The 16,758-nt window shown below is 40.4% G+C and overlaps 1 protein-coding gene across 1 annotated transcript; it reads right to left on the bottom strand.

Annotated features, from left to right (window-relative positions):
• Positions 1-1,170: 1,170 nt before the first annotated feature.
• LOC119734962 (BTB/POZ domain-containing protein KCTD5-like) lies at positions 1,171-16,678 on the bottom strand. The gene is made up of 6 exons (XM_038208620.1): positions 16,413-16,678; positions 6,767-6,875; positions 6,142-6,233; positions 5,697-5,792; positions 2,099-2,224; positions 1,171-1,426 (listed from the first exon to the last, which is right to left on the bottom strand). Exons 1-6 carry the CDS (start codon positions 16,638-16,640, stop codon positions 1,382-1,384), a joined length of 696 nt encoding a protein of 231 aa, XP_038064548.1. The 5' UTR covers positions 16,641-16,678; the 3' UTR covers positions 1,171-1,381.
• Between the last annotated feature and the right edge of the window lie 80 nt (positions 16,679-16,758).

The raw sequence follows: 16,758 nt of genomic DNA, 5'->3' as shown, positions 1-16,758 counted from the left end.
CATGTACTTTCGGTTTGCAGGGACTTTCAAAATGTCCCCACAGAAATGGTTTGTCCCTGAAATCATTGGACTCACGTGGGGCCCCACAAGAACGTTGTGCGTATTGTATGCATATAAAGTACAGGGTGTACAATTCACATGTATTCAGATTTGAAAGATTTTAATGATTTCGGTTTGGAAAAACACCGGAAAAATCTATCGAACTGTGCATAAATTCCCCATACATACATGTACCTAAAGTGTGTGCATCAATTCCACTACTTCCCCCCCCCCCCCCCCCAAAAAAAATCTCAAACTTGAGATATTCAAGTTTGTTTATCACAATAACTAAAACCAAAATTAATCTGTAATGCAATTTACTTCTTTCAATTCCTATCTCATCACAAAAAAATGCATTCAATTTTTCTGGTGTGTAAGGCAGTATCCCATTCACTTAAATGTACAATACAACATGACAAAAATAAGTTTATAATACATTCAAAGTTGAACAAAGAAAATTTAACTGAAGATGAATTCGAAAATGGGACATCCTTATTACCTGTGGTGGAGGTCTACGAACACAGAGTTGCTAGGTCTGAATCTCTCATCTAGGGCTATCCTACTCCGTTCACAAGTACCCCCTCACAGGCAAAGAAAGTACAGTTGGGGGTGACCGACCGACGCCATCTTGCCTGACTGCAATTATGCCGCGACGCGCGGCCGTACCACTGTGTGTTCATAGCACAAATCCCCTGGTGTACCGGTACGTGCGTCACACACAAGGAACGGTGCGCGTCGACCTGCTAAATGTCCCGCCCATGGGAAGTCATTGCTAGGTAAAAGGGCGCCCTCTTTCGTTGGCACACAGAGCCCATTGTCTCTCACTTTGATAATTAAAACTCCTGGGCACATGATAAAAAAAGACATAGCTTTACATGTACATGTACATGTACATGTAGCTCTAGAATTCAATTACGGACAAAGCCGTATTGGGCCTTATTTTGGCATTTCCAAATTTGTCAACATCTCTGTTCTCGGGATAATAGTCAGAAGCCACACTGCCCATACACGTTGTGTGCCCAGGGATCACATGAATAGTCACGATAGTAGCAGCATCAAAACTGTGACAATCTGTGAAACACTGTGACAAACTGACACAGACCGTCACAAACTGTGACACAACACCATAGCTATTACAGAAAAGACTTAATAAACATACACTGTAACATATAAATAATGCTTTTTTAAAAAGAATGAAGAGAATGGCAAAGGAAAAGTTACAGCCCACCTAAAGAAAAAAAACAACGCACAAGGCAAACTGTGTTAGGTTGAAGACCAATAAACAACGGAGCAAAACTAAACTTGATTAAAGAAGCTGACCTCTTGACCCCTGAACCTTGTCCTATGACCTGTGGTCTCGCAACCGGAATGCCCGTTCTTGCAATATCTGCAACATATGAAAGTAAAAAATACTGATTCAAGTTCAAGTGAGCATTAGTTCGAATTTCTTTGCTGGATTCCACACTAGTCGACAAAAGTTGGACTAGTCTAGCTGACTGATTGGGACCAGCATACCAAAGTCGGTTGCATCGCTGCTTACAAAAGCTGCAAGCATCTTCATTATTTTTTTTCTGATATATTGCACAGGGTGGCCACATCAGTTGGAAAAAAAACTGCTCTTCCTCCCAGCCTTATAATGCACAGAATGGAGTCAGGACCAAGAACTTTTGTGATGACACTTATCCTTTGACTGGAGAGGTTCACACGCTGTACATGTGTTAGTGCCCAGATGTAAGTAACATGTACATCACAAATCAACCACTAGTTGACTTTGTCCTGAATTGAACTTGCCCTAGTGAGTTACAAAACTCATTAAAAAAAACCAACTGCATTAGCATTTTAGGACCCTGAATTGAGGGACTTCTGCTCAATTTGGTTCCACTTTTTTTAGCTTCAGGAAAGCACATCAGCTACAAGGACACAGGGGGAAGTATTTCAATTGTTTTGGATATTTATGGCTTCAAACGATTCTGAAAGCAAAAGATGAAACCAAAGTAGGGGATGTAGCTGCCATTTCCTGAAAAAAAAAAAAAAAATTGGTAAAAAAGCAATCACCAACCTTTGCCTTGTCCGTGGGTTCGGCCATATTGACTGCGTCGGTGTTGTTTAGTTCCTTGGATACCACACACAGGAACTCGCATTGGTCCTCGTTGCCATAGTTATAAGATGAGCCAATGTTTATCAGCTAAAAAACAAACAAACAAACAAAAACATTAACGATACAAATAGAAATTAATGTACATGTATGAAGTTTGTAACAAAACCAAAACACAAGTGTGTGCTTTTATGACAAAATGTATAAGTTTTATTATTTGCTTTTCCGGAAAACTTTAGATACTTGAGATACAAGCATCCACAGAAACACAGCAAAACCTGGTCCCCCAATTGTGCACATTCCACCTGGAGGTTTGGAAGGATTTTTGCTGCAAAGGAAGGTAGGACCGAGCCACTATTCCTTTAACCCTAACTCCCTGGGCATTTTGATGCCTCCGTGCACAAATTGCATACAGCTCAATCCTCTAAAATCACCCTTTATGTCTTGAATGTGCTCCTTGGACATATTTCAGGGGTGACCACTGCCTCAATCTCGCAGAATCCTCCAGCAATCACTGACAATATGTTGAGGCAGAGCCAGTGACATCCTGGAGCAAAGTGGAGGATTTCAAGTACAAATATATAATCTGGGCCTAAATCTATACACGACTCAGCATAAACAACACAAGGTTCGGCCTAAAACATTGTAAGACCTCGACACATTCTCCAAAATCAGCTTAACATTTTTTGCCACCAATGTAGCCCCAATCCTTTGAAATCCTACATGTACATGTACATGTACACTTACACTTTAGGATGATTTGGGAAGGTTAGGATTCAATTGGGTTTGATGCCCCCTTCCAAAAGTTAAAGTAAACTTAGGTGCATTTATTTCCTTGCACAATGGTGGAATGTTGAGGATTCAGGTATATGTAGGGTCTATGCAGCTAAATGCTCAGGGAGGTTCCTATGCAAGAAAAAAATTTTATGAAAATTTATCGGAAGTACATGTACAGTAATTTACATGTATGTAATGGTAGAGTTTGATGTATTAATTCATGTAATGGAAAGGCTTCCTGTTTGACAGAATGGGCCAGGCAGGAAATGTGGAGTGCTGGACTTGACTGATATAACATGTGAAAGTGCAGAGTGAAAGTGCGATGAATCCAACTGTTGTTTGTACTTGTTTTTGGATAAGGAAATCCAGGTTCTTCATCGTGCTTTCGATACTGTGTTTGTTATCACATCCACGTGCATTTGGTTGAGGGGAGCGTAGTGACAGATTCAATTGAGCATTTTTTTTCAGCCTGACTTTCATGAACACGCGATGTACATGTTCATGTAATTGTTTATGGCTGCACATTCTACGTATTTGTACACTATTGTACCATTTACATGTACATGTACATGTACATATAAACATACATGTACATGCACAGGGTGTCTCCAAAAATATGTAGCAGTCAACCCATAAACATTAATACATGTAATAAGTACAAGCAATTTTTTTGCAACATTTATCTATAGAGTCTGAAGGTTTAAATATAGTAAATACTCTACACAATGGTCTTTATCCCGTCTCATTTGGACACCCCAGTCCAGAGATACAGCTACTTGAATAAAATGACTTGAATTCCACGGTGGGCCACTTGGTTTCTACCGGTATGTATGTAAATGAAAGGTATTCACATACCAAAAAGGTGAAGCAAGTGGCCCAAACAGATTTTTACTGTCTTTACGAACTTCGCCGTACTTTTCAAACAAAAGGTCCAAATCACACAGAACAAAAATACTGCCATTGGGTAAAGAAACACTCATCTCATGGTATTTTTTGTACCCAAAGAAAAAAAAACAATGTAGTGTCCTAAGAAACAATGATGTTTGACTGCTACGTGTTTTTTTCGACACCCTGTACATGTAGGCAAGATGTGTATATACATGTACATACACGTACACTTACGTGTACATGTACATGCCCAAGGGGAAATTTACAACGACATTTACCGTAGGCACGTGCTTCTCCCTCTTTTCCCAAAGCCCCTCCTCCCACGTTTGCGATGACCAAGTAGTCAAGGGGTAACACCTCAAGTCTGAAACAAGGACTCAGGGGGACTGGGCGGGACACCCTTTACAATCTAAAAATACCTCCAGTGCTCACCACCGTAGGAGTGAAGTTACAATTGCATACGTGTACACACAATTAAATGAGTATCAACTGAAGCAACTATGGATGCACAGAACGTCAACTGTAAATAATGCAATTTCTCAGCCGTTGTGTTCATTAATTTGGCACTCTTCCCGCAATCTACGGTCTGGCCACGAAAACAATTGCTGCCTTTGATGAAAGGTAATTTTGTTTTCGGAATAGCCACACTGGAACAAAACCAAGCCTTCGGTTTTCACAAGAAACCTGTGTAGTGTAGAGTATAAGTTAGTATAAGGGTGTAGACAAAACACTTTTCACCCACTCGAGGTCAAAATATGATATGCTTCACAATGTGTATTCAATTATAATGTACATGTACATGGCAGTAACATAATGCAGCTGCTTCATGTACATGTATGTGTTACATGTATGTGCTGTATAAGTCATTCTTCAAATTGGCTGTAGACATATCCATGTACTTGTGCCTGTCAGGAACATCTTAGTAGTGAATGATACATCCGCAGTGATTCACCTCTGGTTTCCTTTCAGCGAGTTACCGTCGTAGTTAGCATTGGCATTTTTCCATTTTCTCAAAAGAAAGTTTATGATAATAAACTGGTGCATTTGCCACAGGAAACTAGCATAAATTAGTACCCCTGTTCATCAGGCCATGAGACCATTTCTCTGCAGCAGCTCGAGGTCAGCGCAATCAGGTCTCTACCCTCTCAAGTTCAATGTACCCTTTTACACTCCTGGGTCTAGAGATGTAGTTGTAAAGTGTCTTGCCTAAGAACACAGGCATCATGTTCCCCATCAGGGTTCGACCAGAGTATTGGATCACTTGTTGTGTGGACTTCGCATTCATTTTTTTTTCTGGCTGAGAGACAATTTTTCTGCAGCAGCTTGCGGTCAGCGCAATCTGGTCTCTACCTCTCAGGTACAATGCACCCATTTACACTCCTGTGTGGAGAGATGCAATTGTAGTAAAGTGTCTTGCCCAAGAACACAAGCACCATGTTCCCCATCAGGGTTCGACCAGAGTATTGGATCACTTGTTGTGTGGACTTCGCATTCATTTTTTTTTCTGGTCATGAGACCATTTTCCTGCAGCAGCTCGAGGTCAGCGCAATCTGGTCTCTACCTCTCAGGTACAATGCACCCATTTACACTCCTGTGTGGAGAGATGCAATTGCAGTAAAGTGTCTTGCCCAAGAACACAGACACAATGTTCCCTGTCAGGGTTCGACACCACTATTGGACCAAAGTGTTGTGTGGATTTCATATTCAGTTTTCTTCCAAATTGGCAGTTTTTTAATACAGTTCCAAGGAAAATTCAGACAGCACAGCTTCTTCGTGAGTGTCCTTTCTTGCTGGCTTGTGCAATTTAGGTTCATGAATGCAAGTTAGAAAATTCCCCAGAATACATGTACTTCAAGGAGATAAAGGAACCATTTTGAGATGGCGGCTGTACTCTTACCTGCTCAAACCTCCAACCATCGGACAGTGTGGATACCATCTGCGTGATTTCCTCTTCTTGACATTGTAATACTCTATACACATGCTTTAAGGAACCCTGTGTAGATAAAAAAAGGACATCGGAATCAACTGACTGAAAATTTATACATACAGTGAAATAGAATTTATGCCAAAAAAGACCAAAATAACAAAATAGTGAATTGACCACAGCGAAAAATACGGAAAATGTTGGCAGGTTCAGATGCTTCATTAGTACCTGTAACAATGTTCTAACAAAGTACAAGTAACATTTTTTGTTCATGAATATAGAATTTCCATGAGCATCAAAACCATAAACGGTCGTTAAGCTCGCTTAGAGATGGAATACGAAGACAGGAAAATGGAGTAAAATGAGCACAAAGGTGAATTTTGAAAAAGGTTTTGAATTGTTGAGGAAGTTTGTGTACCTGTGCTGTGCGTGTATCTCTATCTCTTATTCTCTCTTTGACGGTCTTTATTAACGACGTGATATTGTAGAATTCAGCTTCTTCTAAAACACCTGTTAACAATGAATACAATTATTATCATTATCATTCATTGTTTATTAATCATCTATCAAAAGGCTTTATACCAGTATATATGTAGGGGATTATTAAATTAAGATTAAAATTGTAAACAACACCCCAAACTATTGCGAAGCAAGAAATCCTTACATGTCAGGATGCACTGAAAAAAATAACTTTGAGCAGACAATTGTTAAATTTGTATAAAATCAAATTTAATTTTGCTATATTGAGAAATCTTACATGGGTCACTTGACAACTTAAACACCACGAACAAGCGGGAGTAACTTTTTTTTTAAGACAGGTAGCAAGGGGAAAAAAATAGACCAACATAACATAACTTTTCCAGCTATTCGTATGTGGCTTTAATAATTTGAAAATGTCTCTGGAAATACCTGTAGTTCAAATATTATTCAGAATTTATAAACGGCCAAGTATTTCTTGATGCAGTACATCGACAATTTATCAACAGTTTTGTTTCTTCAATAAAACAAGTCAATGGGGCAACAGGGGAAATGTGTTATCTTACCTTCTTCAGACAGGTCTTTATTTAACACTAGTTTGCCGTGTCTCAGGTAGTTTAGAACAGGCCCAAAGTACATCGGGTCACGGTCGATCAAATAGGCACCAGTCTCATCCTGCCAAGAGAAAAACAAGAAAGGGCATTCTTTGAAATGAAGTTCATGAGCAGTTCTTTTTTAAGCTCTGGTAGGAGCTTCTACATGTCACTTGTCGGTCGGTCGGTCTGTCCCGAAAATTGACCAATTGCATTTGTCATGACAGGGATCATTTTGATCGATTTCATGCAAGACTTCTTGCAACACGGCAAGGCAGGCCCATTGCCAAGGGGTGGCCTGGTGGGGCCCGGTGGGGCTGACCCCCCCCCCCCCCCCCCCGGCAAACAATTGCCGCCCCCCCCCCCCCCCCCCCCATGGCAAAAGCCATATGGTATTCCATGTATTTTTTATAGTAGTGGGGCCCCCTAATTGGTACTATGTCCCGCCCCTGGTGCTCGGGGCTGGCAAAGGCGCCGCGGCAAGAGCTTCTACACTTGCAAGTTGTTTAATCATGCTGGAACTTTTGGGAGAAGCTACATGTACCTAATGTCAAATTAACCCTAACATTACTGGATCTCACAAGTACCAACTGAAACAATTCTTGTTGGAATTTATTGCTCTGAGCAGTGTTTTTGGATCCTGTTGGATGCAGCAAGCTTCACTCTTCAAATTGACTTTTATGTTTAATTAAAGGACATCTGCATAGGGGATGCAAATTTCAATGTTTTGCCTTCACTTTGTACATGGACAATACACTGTTCATGTATGTTGGTGAAGGCCAAAGTAATATTTTATGCATGTAAATTACTAAACATAAACCTGTAGGTTGTTGTTTTTTACGTGTTTTAAAATTTTTTTTTTACATGTACAGTAGGCCTACTTTCTGTATTAATGTACCGGTATACAATGTAAGTACACGTGTGTATTCCATTGTATCATACATTGTTCATTGTGTTGTTTGTGTTCATTGCGTATTTGCAGCTTCCATATTTTGCAGACTGAATCATCTGTCCATTTAATTACATGTAGTTGTTTTACGGTAGACCAGCGGAAGCGGCAATGAACACAATGCAACCCGCATCATAATGGAAATTCACACCTTGACAAGGCCGCACCGACTACCATCAACACTGAACTGCAAAAAATAACAGCTTTTTATTGCCAAGTGTGAGGTCAACACATGTACCTTTGAGTTTGTTTTGTTTTTGAGGGATGAAGGAAATGAGTAATATACTGGTAGTAATATGAACATAAAGTGAAACATGTACACCGTAGCAGTTCATGAAGCTTGAAAAACACTAAAACTGACACGTACCGTACTTGCGTCACTGAATTTACCCCAATATTTAACCCTAACTCCCTAGAGGCATTTTTGCTAGGATGCAACCTCAATCCTGCAAACTCCTCCAACTGCCTCCATGTAAAAATAGCATACAGCCTCAATCCTCCAAAATCCTGCAATGGTCCTTGGAGGGGCGACCACTGCCTCAATCCTGCAAAATCCTCCAGCAATCACTGTCAATATGTTGAGGCAGAGCCAGTGACATCCTGGAGCAGTGCGGAGGATTTCAAGTATAATCTAGGCAAAAATTGAATGCACAGCTGAGCATAAACAACACAAGGTCCGGCCCAAGACCTCCATTTGCAAAAAGGATTATGGAGAATTTGGGAAGGTTAGGGTTAAATCAACGGTCTACTGCTTTTAATGGCTGAACTTGACATTTTTCCCTTCTTTTTTATCTGAAAAATAATTATTTATATGCTCCATTGGAAGTCTCACTTCACCATGTTCACTAAATAAGATGTTCATTCTTACACTATCACAGCAATGTTTGATTTTCAATTGAGAATGATGAAAAAAAAATTAACCCTAACTCCCTAGGCCCTTTTTACTAGAAACCATCCTCAATCCTCCAAAATCCTCTACAATGTTGTGTTCAAATGAAGGATACCCAGTGCCTCAATCCTTCAAAATCATCCGACAGTCCTGCCTTTAAAAATGCAAAATCCTCATGTGCTTAAACACCATTCACCCTCAATCCTCTAAAATCCTCATGTTTCTCAAACACCATTCATCCACAATCCTCCAAAAACTGCCAAGAGGTTTTTGGAGGGGGTTCAAGAGGATTAGGGTTAATCTTTTCAACTGTACAATTTATTTAAACTCAAACTAATAGGAATGTTTTAATGTGGCACTGGTCTTGGTCTAGTATAACCAAATCTGAATCACTATTGCCAAATGAGACTTTTTGGGCATCAAAGAATGAAAAGAGCCCATCTACATTACATCACCTGCCACATATGAGCTATTTCAAGTACATGTAAATCATGTAAATAGTAAAGTGCAATGAAGAATCATAACGAGGTTGAAATCGGACACGAAAAATTTCCTGACAATCACGCAAACAACTTTTTGCATTGTCACATGCAAGTGTCAATTTCATTCACCAACTTGAAAATGCACTTCAAGAAGTGACGGAACACATCTGTTTTTGTTTCATCAATGCATGCACGGTAAGTGCTCAGGGAACGATCAATGTTTCATTTGAGCAATTCAGTGTAATAATAAAAAAAAGATGAAAATTTAAAATTGCCACTAGGCTCAGCAGCATAAGTCACTGTATGCAGACATGTACATGTACCGGTGTTCATGTACATGTACGGTGCTTCAAAGAGAAATCTGATCACTAATTCTGAGGACTAATTCTGTCAGAATTAATTAAAAGCAAAGATCACCGATAGAGAAAACAAATATTGAAAATACACAAAGAAATTTATTTTTTTCATATTTGTTTTATATGTATAGGCTATAATTTACAGTGGGCAAAATTACTCAGGCAAAAAATATATATATTCTAAACATATTTGAAACAGATGGTAAATGACCAGTACAAAAATGACCAATATTCGACCGTAAATTCACTCTCTGTTTACACATGTACAGGTATGGCACATGTGTATAATAATATGGCTCTCATTTGGCCTGCTCAAAACAACAATTCAAGCTGACATTTAAAAACAAATTGCTGCTTCTGCTACGGTCAGTCCTAGTTGGCGGTGATTGTTCTTACGCCCACGATCCACAAAGGGGAGACGGGAAAGCAAAAGCGAGATGAAAGAAAAAAAATGTTGGTCACTGTTGCTACGGGCATACCTTGACATTATCAGTGCCTCACTCATTGTCTCCTAGCCCAGGCAGGTTCGTGTATATCGCGTACACCTGTGTACATGTACATGTACATGTGTACTCGCATACATACATACATACATACACTAAGCTAGTAGAAAGTTGCCATTGTGCAAGGGTAACCATGCACAGGCCTTCCACACTAGACAAATCTCGGGGTTGTAGCAGGGTTGACGCAGGGTTGACAACATTATTATTATTATTATTATTATTATTTATTCGACCAAAACAATACACAATTAACAAACACGGTATGAAGCACAAAAACTAAACAAAAATGTATGAAAGCTACGAAATACAAAATAAAACAAAATAAACACAAAAGATGACACTGTATAAGTGTAAGTGTAAGTGTAGGGGCCACAAAACAACGCATAATATGAAATGAAATGAAAACATCCGAAGACAATATATAAAAAGACGATATGTGGGTCAGGGGTCACAAAAGTAAATTTAATTACTATTACCCACAGGTATGTAACCCCGCACATATTAAGCAGACAAACGCAGACAAGAACAAAACAAGGTACAAGAAAATAATGAAAATATTAAACAGCAAAAAAAAAAACTGGCCCCTGTTACAAATTACACGCAAGCAAGAAGACTAATGCAACGAAACCCAAATCATGTGAAAGTCATGTGAAAGTCCCCACCAATTAAATGCAGCAAGTACATGTATATGAAAACACTAATGAGGATAATGAAATCAGTTGTCTGAGAAAAGTAATTGCCGAAGATTCCTAAGGAAAACAGGTAGAGTGTCCAGTACTGCAGAATCCCTAATATGGGGTGGAAATTGGTTCCAAAGTCTGGGAAGATAACGAGTAGGAGAATGATATAAAGCTTGTGTACGAGAAGGCAGATGACGGAAGGTAAGGGATTCTGGATGACGTGCATTTATGAAAACATTGTCGTTGATCGACTCGCACCTGCAAACACCAGATAAGCATTTGAAAGCAAAAGAGCAAAGTAAATAATCTCTTCTAGATGAAAGAGAAGACCAGTTTAACTGACCCAACCTATCCTCATATGACATTTCACCGCGCCTTTGTTTCAAAGCAATGCGGGTGGCAGTGCGTTGTACGCGCTCAATCTTTTGCTGTTGAGAGAGAGTGTGAGTACCCCACGCTGGAATGCCATATTCCAGGATAGGCAGGATCAGAGATTTGTAAAGGCAGAATATGGCTTGAGTTGATGCTCCGCCAGCAATAGTACGGATGAAACCCAGGAGGCGATTTGCACGTGAGACAAGTGAGTCAATATGGGAATTCCATTGAAGATTGGAGCTAATAGTGACACCTAAATATTGAATAGAGGTAACTGTGGACAGGGCAGCATCACCAAGTGTGTAAACTGGAGGATGGATATTTTTGCTTCTGGTGACGTGCATAACCTTAGTTTTGGTTGTATTGAAGAGCATGTCATGATTTAAACACCAGTCTTGCATATTATTTAAGTCGTTCTGCAGCTGGAACTCATCCTCAACCGACCGGATGACTCGGAAGAGCAAAGCATCGTCAGCGAACAGAACACAGCTAGAGGAGACACAGTCGGGAATGCTATTGACAAACAGGTTGAATAAGGTGGGTCCAAGAACGCTACCTTGAGGAACACCAGACGAAACACTGACCCATGAGGAAACACTACCCTGGAAAAGAACACGTTGCTTCCTGCCAGTCAAAAATGATCTGACCCAACGCCAGACCACACCCTGGATGTTGTAAACCGATGAAAGTTTACTAAGCAGGATATGGTGTGGCATCCTGTCAAATGCCTTTGACATGTCTAGGAAGACAGCGTCAATTCGGGGAGGGCGTGGAACATCAAGAGTCAGTGCCCATTGATGCATAACATTGACGAGTTGGGTAACACAGCTTCGGCGTTTTGTGAAGCCGTGTTGATTGCTGTTCAACAACCCAAACATACCAACGTGATCTGTTATAGCAGCCGCAACAACACGCTCTAGAATTTTACACAGAACGGATGTCAGTGCAACAGGTCTGTAGTTCGACAGAATGGATTTATCACCCTTTTTGAAAACGGGGGTAATGTTTGCACATCGCCAAGCATCGGGTAATTTTCCTGAGCTTAGAGAGGTGTTGAACAGCAAGCACAGAGGGATGGATACTTGACAAGAAATCTTCTTTAATATACCAGGAATAATGCCATCAGGGCCAGGAGATTTGTTGGTGGGTAGATTACGTATAATAGAATTAATCTTACCTACAGACACATACAGTTCTGAAAGACCAGGTAATGGTAGTGAACAAGGAGATGGGTCATTGGGAACCATACCATCAGGGTTAAACACAGAGGAAAAGTATGCATTGAAAGCGGATGAAATAACACCAGGTTGAGATAATTTAACATTGTTATGAGTGAATACAGGAGGTGGTGGGGATTGTTTACGACTACGGACAAAAGACCAAAACCTTCGCCTGTTATCAAGTGAGGAAAACATGTCATTTATATATTTCCAATAAGCTTTCTGAGTTTGACTCTTAACCATATTACGAGTGATTTTGTACAATTGCCAGTCCCTTAACAAACCAGATCTACGAGCAAATCTAAATAGCTTATGCTTTTTGTTGATGAGTTTTTTTAGTTCCGTGGTGATCCAAGGTGTAAATCTTGTCTTACGCCTTGTTGTGGAAGGAATTGAGTCCCGTACTGCGGCGTCAAGAAGATCCATAAAAGTTTCACATGATGAGTTGAGATCAGATGGGTCCAAGAATGCAGACCAGGGTATGAGGTGGATTAGTGTACCAAGGTGCCCAAAATCCCCACGGTGAAACTGTAAAAAAGAACGCAGAAGAGCTGGTCTAGGTGGAGGTTTATTGGAGCGAAACACAATGTGTACAGCCAGGTGGTCAGATGTGATGAGACTCGGGCCGGTAGAGATGGAAGCAAAGCGGTCAGGGCGATTGGAGAATACCAAGTCTATAGTGGATCCAACAGATAAATTGTCAGGATGAGTAGGATGTGTAACAGAGGTGACAAGTTGTTCAAGAGAGAAGTCGGACGAAATCTCCAACAGTCTAGTGCGATGGGGACTCGATCTTTCAGATGACTTAAAATCAACATTGAAGTCGCCCAAAACGAGGCATCCGTCAAAATCGTCCATATTTACATGTTGAAGAACATCTCTGAGCTTCGGCCAGTAAGAAGCAGTTGACGACGGCGGACGGTAGATTAAGCCTACTAGCCAGGATTCACTTGCAAACTTCACAGACAGAATAACATGCAGCGTTTCACACTTGAACCTCTTCAACCCTGCGTCAACCTTGAGATTGATTTTACCCTGGGTTGAAAGGTCTCAACCCTGCTCCAGACCAGGGTTGAGATTTCAACCCGGGTTGAAACTCTCGCCAGGGTTCAAAACAATAGTAACCAAGCGAAATAAGCTCAGTTTGCGTGAAACAAGTGTGAAACGATGAAGTGTTGAATGCGGGGTTGAAAAATTTTTAAAAATCCACCTGGGGCAGCACTGGGTTTGCCCAGGGTTGAGTTCAACCCGGGTTGCATTCAACCCAGGTTGGGAGGTGTGAAAAGCCTAATGCATACAAACACTATTTGTGGGGGATTTTCCAAATGACCAACCAACTCTTACAAAGAACTGACAAACAAACAGCACTTCTTGTGTTGTTTCTTTATTGGATGCCTATTTAGAAGCACTTACTTTGAAAAGAAACCTGAAAATACATTTTTTTTGAACTACAGGCATGCAACATTTAAAAAAAAAAAAAAAAAAATCCAAACCCCACAAGATTTTGTACAGTATTTTTCAATTTGTAATGGCATTTATGAGAAATAAAAAACCCAGGAAATCAGCAGATCTGAGGAAAAATTACACCTGATTTATACAGAAAGGACAATGGTGACTACTTTCCCAGAAGCAAAAAAAATAGAAACCTCTTTTTGAGAGTGGTTTGACATTTTTCGCAACCAGACTTCCATAAAAGCCTCCATTAAGAACTTCTTAAATATTGCATTAGTACACCTACATGTAAAAAAAAATACTTTGTTAATATGCAAACTGCACTTTTCAATTTGGATTTTGGTTTATTGCAGTGCTTGGTTTTGGACAGTTCAGGAAGCTGAGTCCTACCGGTAGGCCAAATATTTCACGATGTACAATGTACAGTATGTATGCTACATGTAGGTTAAACCTGAAAGATCCAACAGGCCATAGTAAGTTAGTACATATTGTTTGACATGTACTACATGTACATTTGTATACAAGTGGTTTTGCATGTATTGTAGACTTGCATGTAAGACGAAATAGCTTTTTGGGTGATGAGTGGAAAGCGCTAACATTTAGCTGGTGCATGTACACATGTACATGTATGTATAACATTTAGCTAATTCAGATAAAACTCAATGTACAGTCGAGTCTCGTTAATACAAACTCGTTCGGACATAGCCAAATTGTTTGTTATATCAGAATTTTGTATTAAGAGGAACATCAGTCCCATTCATTGTGCACAAAAATGCACAGCAGGGCCTAAGGCTTTATGTTTGTTATAACCAGAAGTTTGTATTAATTAACAGAGTTTGTACTAACGAGATTCGACTGTACATGTATACATGTCCCTACTTTGCAGGGAAAAATACTAAGGTCAAAAAATATTTCCTTCACAGTGTATCTAGCCCACAAAGCCAAGAACATGTATACATTGTAGGCCTACATGTACATGCACATTTCCCTTTTAAAAATGTCTCACAGAGCCATGCCCATTGATTAATTAAATCTACATCAATAATCAGTTGGATTTTAATCGTTTAACACAATACGGAAAGAATGTACTCGTAGACTTCAATTCTTCAGTTGTGTACAAAGTCTATGGATATTGGAGAGTCCAGTGCATATTTCTTAAGTATCTTCTATTAGTTCTAACAAAATTGGAAATGTTTCTCAGTCCCAGATTCATGTCTTTTCAACATTTTTGCAGTGACTGACCTTCATTGGGATTTTTATATGATGAAAAATGTGGCATCAGGATGCAACATTCTTTCCCAAATGTATACATGTACTGGCCTAACATTGGGCGGCTAGGCCTATTTAGGAAACTCAAGAAGAAAAAAATCTCCCCTGACATGCCAGAGGCTGTAAAAAGTAATGGATCTTTTCATCTCTTTTTTGTCAAATTTAAAAACAGTCCACCAAAACTGACAACTTGTAACGATAGGGCGCAGTGTATTCAGCGTGCAAAAATGACGTACGTTATGTACTGTTGCGCGATGCAAAGCATAGCCTACAATTCCCCCTCCATCCCAAATGGTCGAGCCGAATGTAGAGTTGATCTGCTGAGGTCACGCGAAGATCAGCGCACGCGCAATGTACATGTATGTAAACACACATGAAGCATGACCCGTTAATTCGTCGGATCGGAAACGCGAGGCTGGTGAGTAAAAGCTCAGATTTTCCACACAAAAAATTGTCCCATGATCCAAATGTCAATGGCTCCAAAACATTTAAGAGTTGGATTTGTGTTTCAGGAATTGGAATTCCAGACAAAGGTATTTTGTCTATCAAAGTGGCAGTGCATTTCCAAAAGCATAGCGTATTGGCCCCCCCCCCCCCCCAAAAAAATAACAATGCTAGAACACTGACGGAAAGATGCCTTCTAATTCTGGAAGTACGTTTAGGCCATTGGGTGATGCTTAACGGTGAAGGTAATTTCTTAATTGCTGCCTTTTTCAGGTGTCTAATTTTTGTGAAATTTCATGTTGAAATTTTGATATGCAAACGTGTGCAAATGAATCTGGAAATTTCACGAAAAATAGACACCTGAAAAAGGCAGCACTTTCTGATTAGCCTATAAAGAGGGGGAGTACATGTATGCTTCTAAAGCAAAAAAAACCCTACAAACTAAGCATAAATGTGAAAATTAAAATTTGACAAAGTTCAACACGTTTTTGTACATGTGGAAGTGTGGCCTATGTTTATGGAGGTAGTCCAGTAAATTGGCCTAATTATGGGGCTAAATATACACTTGCTACAATGTACATGTACATGATGTTGGTGCACGATCGGTGGATCTGCATGATCGGTGGATCTGCATGATCGGTGGATCTGCATGATCGGTGGATCTGCATGATCGGTGGATCTGCATGATCGCTGGATCTGCATGATCGGTGGATCTGCATGATCGGTGGATCTGCACGATCAGTTGATCGCGCTGCGCTGTCGGTCGATCAATAATGTCGCTTGGTCGATCGCGCCGCCATGCATCACTCCCATCAGTCATGTCAGTCGATCAACATGATCAAGTGTTCTTTCTAATTCGGTTCTGGAGGAATGTTAGGAAAAGGGGAAGTAAAAACTGGAATTTCCTACAGGATCGACCGATCGCGCAAATGCATTCCTGCGCGATCGAGTGATAGCGCAGATCCACCGATCGCGCCCAATATGATGTACGCACACTCACCGTATCTGAACTCAAGTCCGGGTCTTCTTGGCACAATCTGCATAGAAAAGACTTGGGATCTCGACATAATGTCGTCCTTGTTGTCAGGAAATACGTGCCCCCAACGTTCAACCGAACCCACTTGGACTCTGCCGTGTTGGATTTCGGCATTTCTTGGATGCCGTTTAGCCGAGTTGCCTCCGTTTCCATTTCATGATTGTTCTCGCTGACAGCCCCTCCAGTCGCCATGTTGAAAATCTGCGGCTGTGCGGATATTGTATACTGCCCTCTAGTGACTATAAATAGCCATTGACCTATACGCCTGTGTCATGTCATGTCATGTCGGGGACGCCTGGGTTGTGACGAC

The sequence above is a fragment of the Patiria miniata genome, unplaced genomic scaffold (assembly GCF_015706575.1).
Source record: "Patiria miniata isolate m_02_andy unplaced genomic scaffold, ASM1570657v1 HiC_scaffold_28, whole genome shotgun sequence".
Lineage (NCBI taxonomy): Eukaryota > Metazoa > Echinodermata > Asteroidea > Valvatida > Asterinidae > Patiria > Patiria miniata.
Note: the sequence above shows the minus strand (reverse complement) of the source record. Positions and strands in the feature narration are given on the sequence as shown.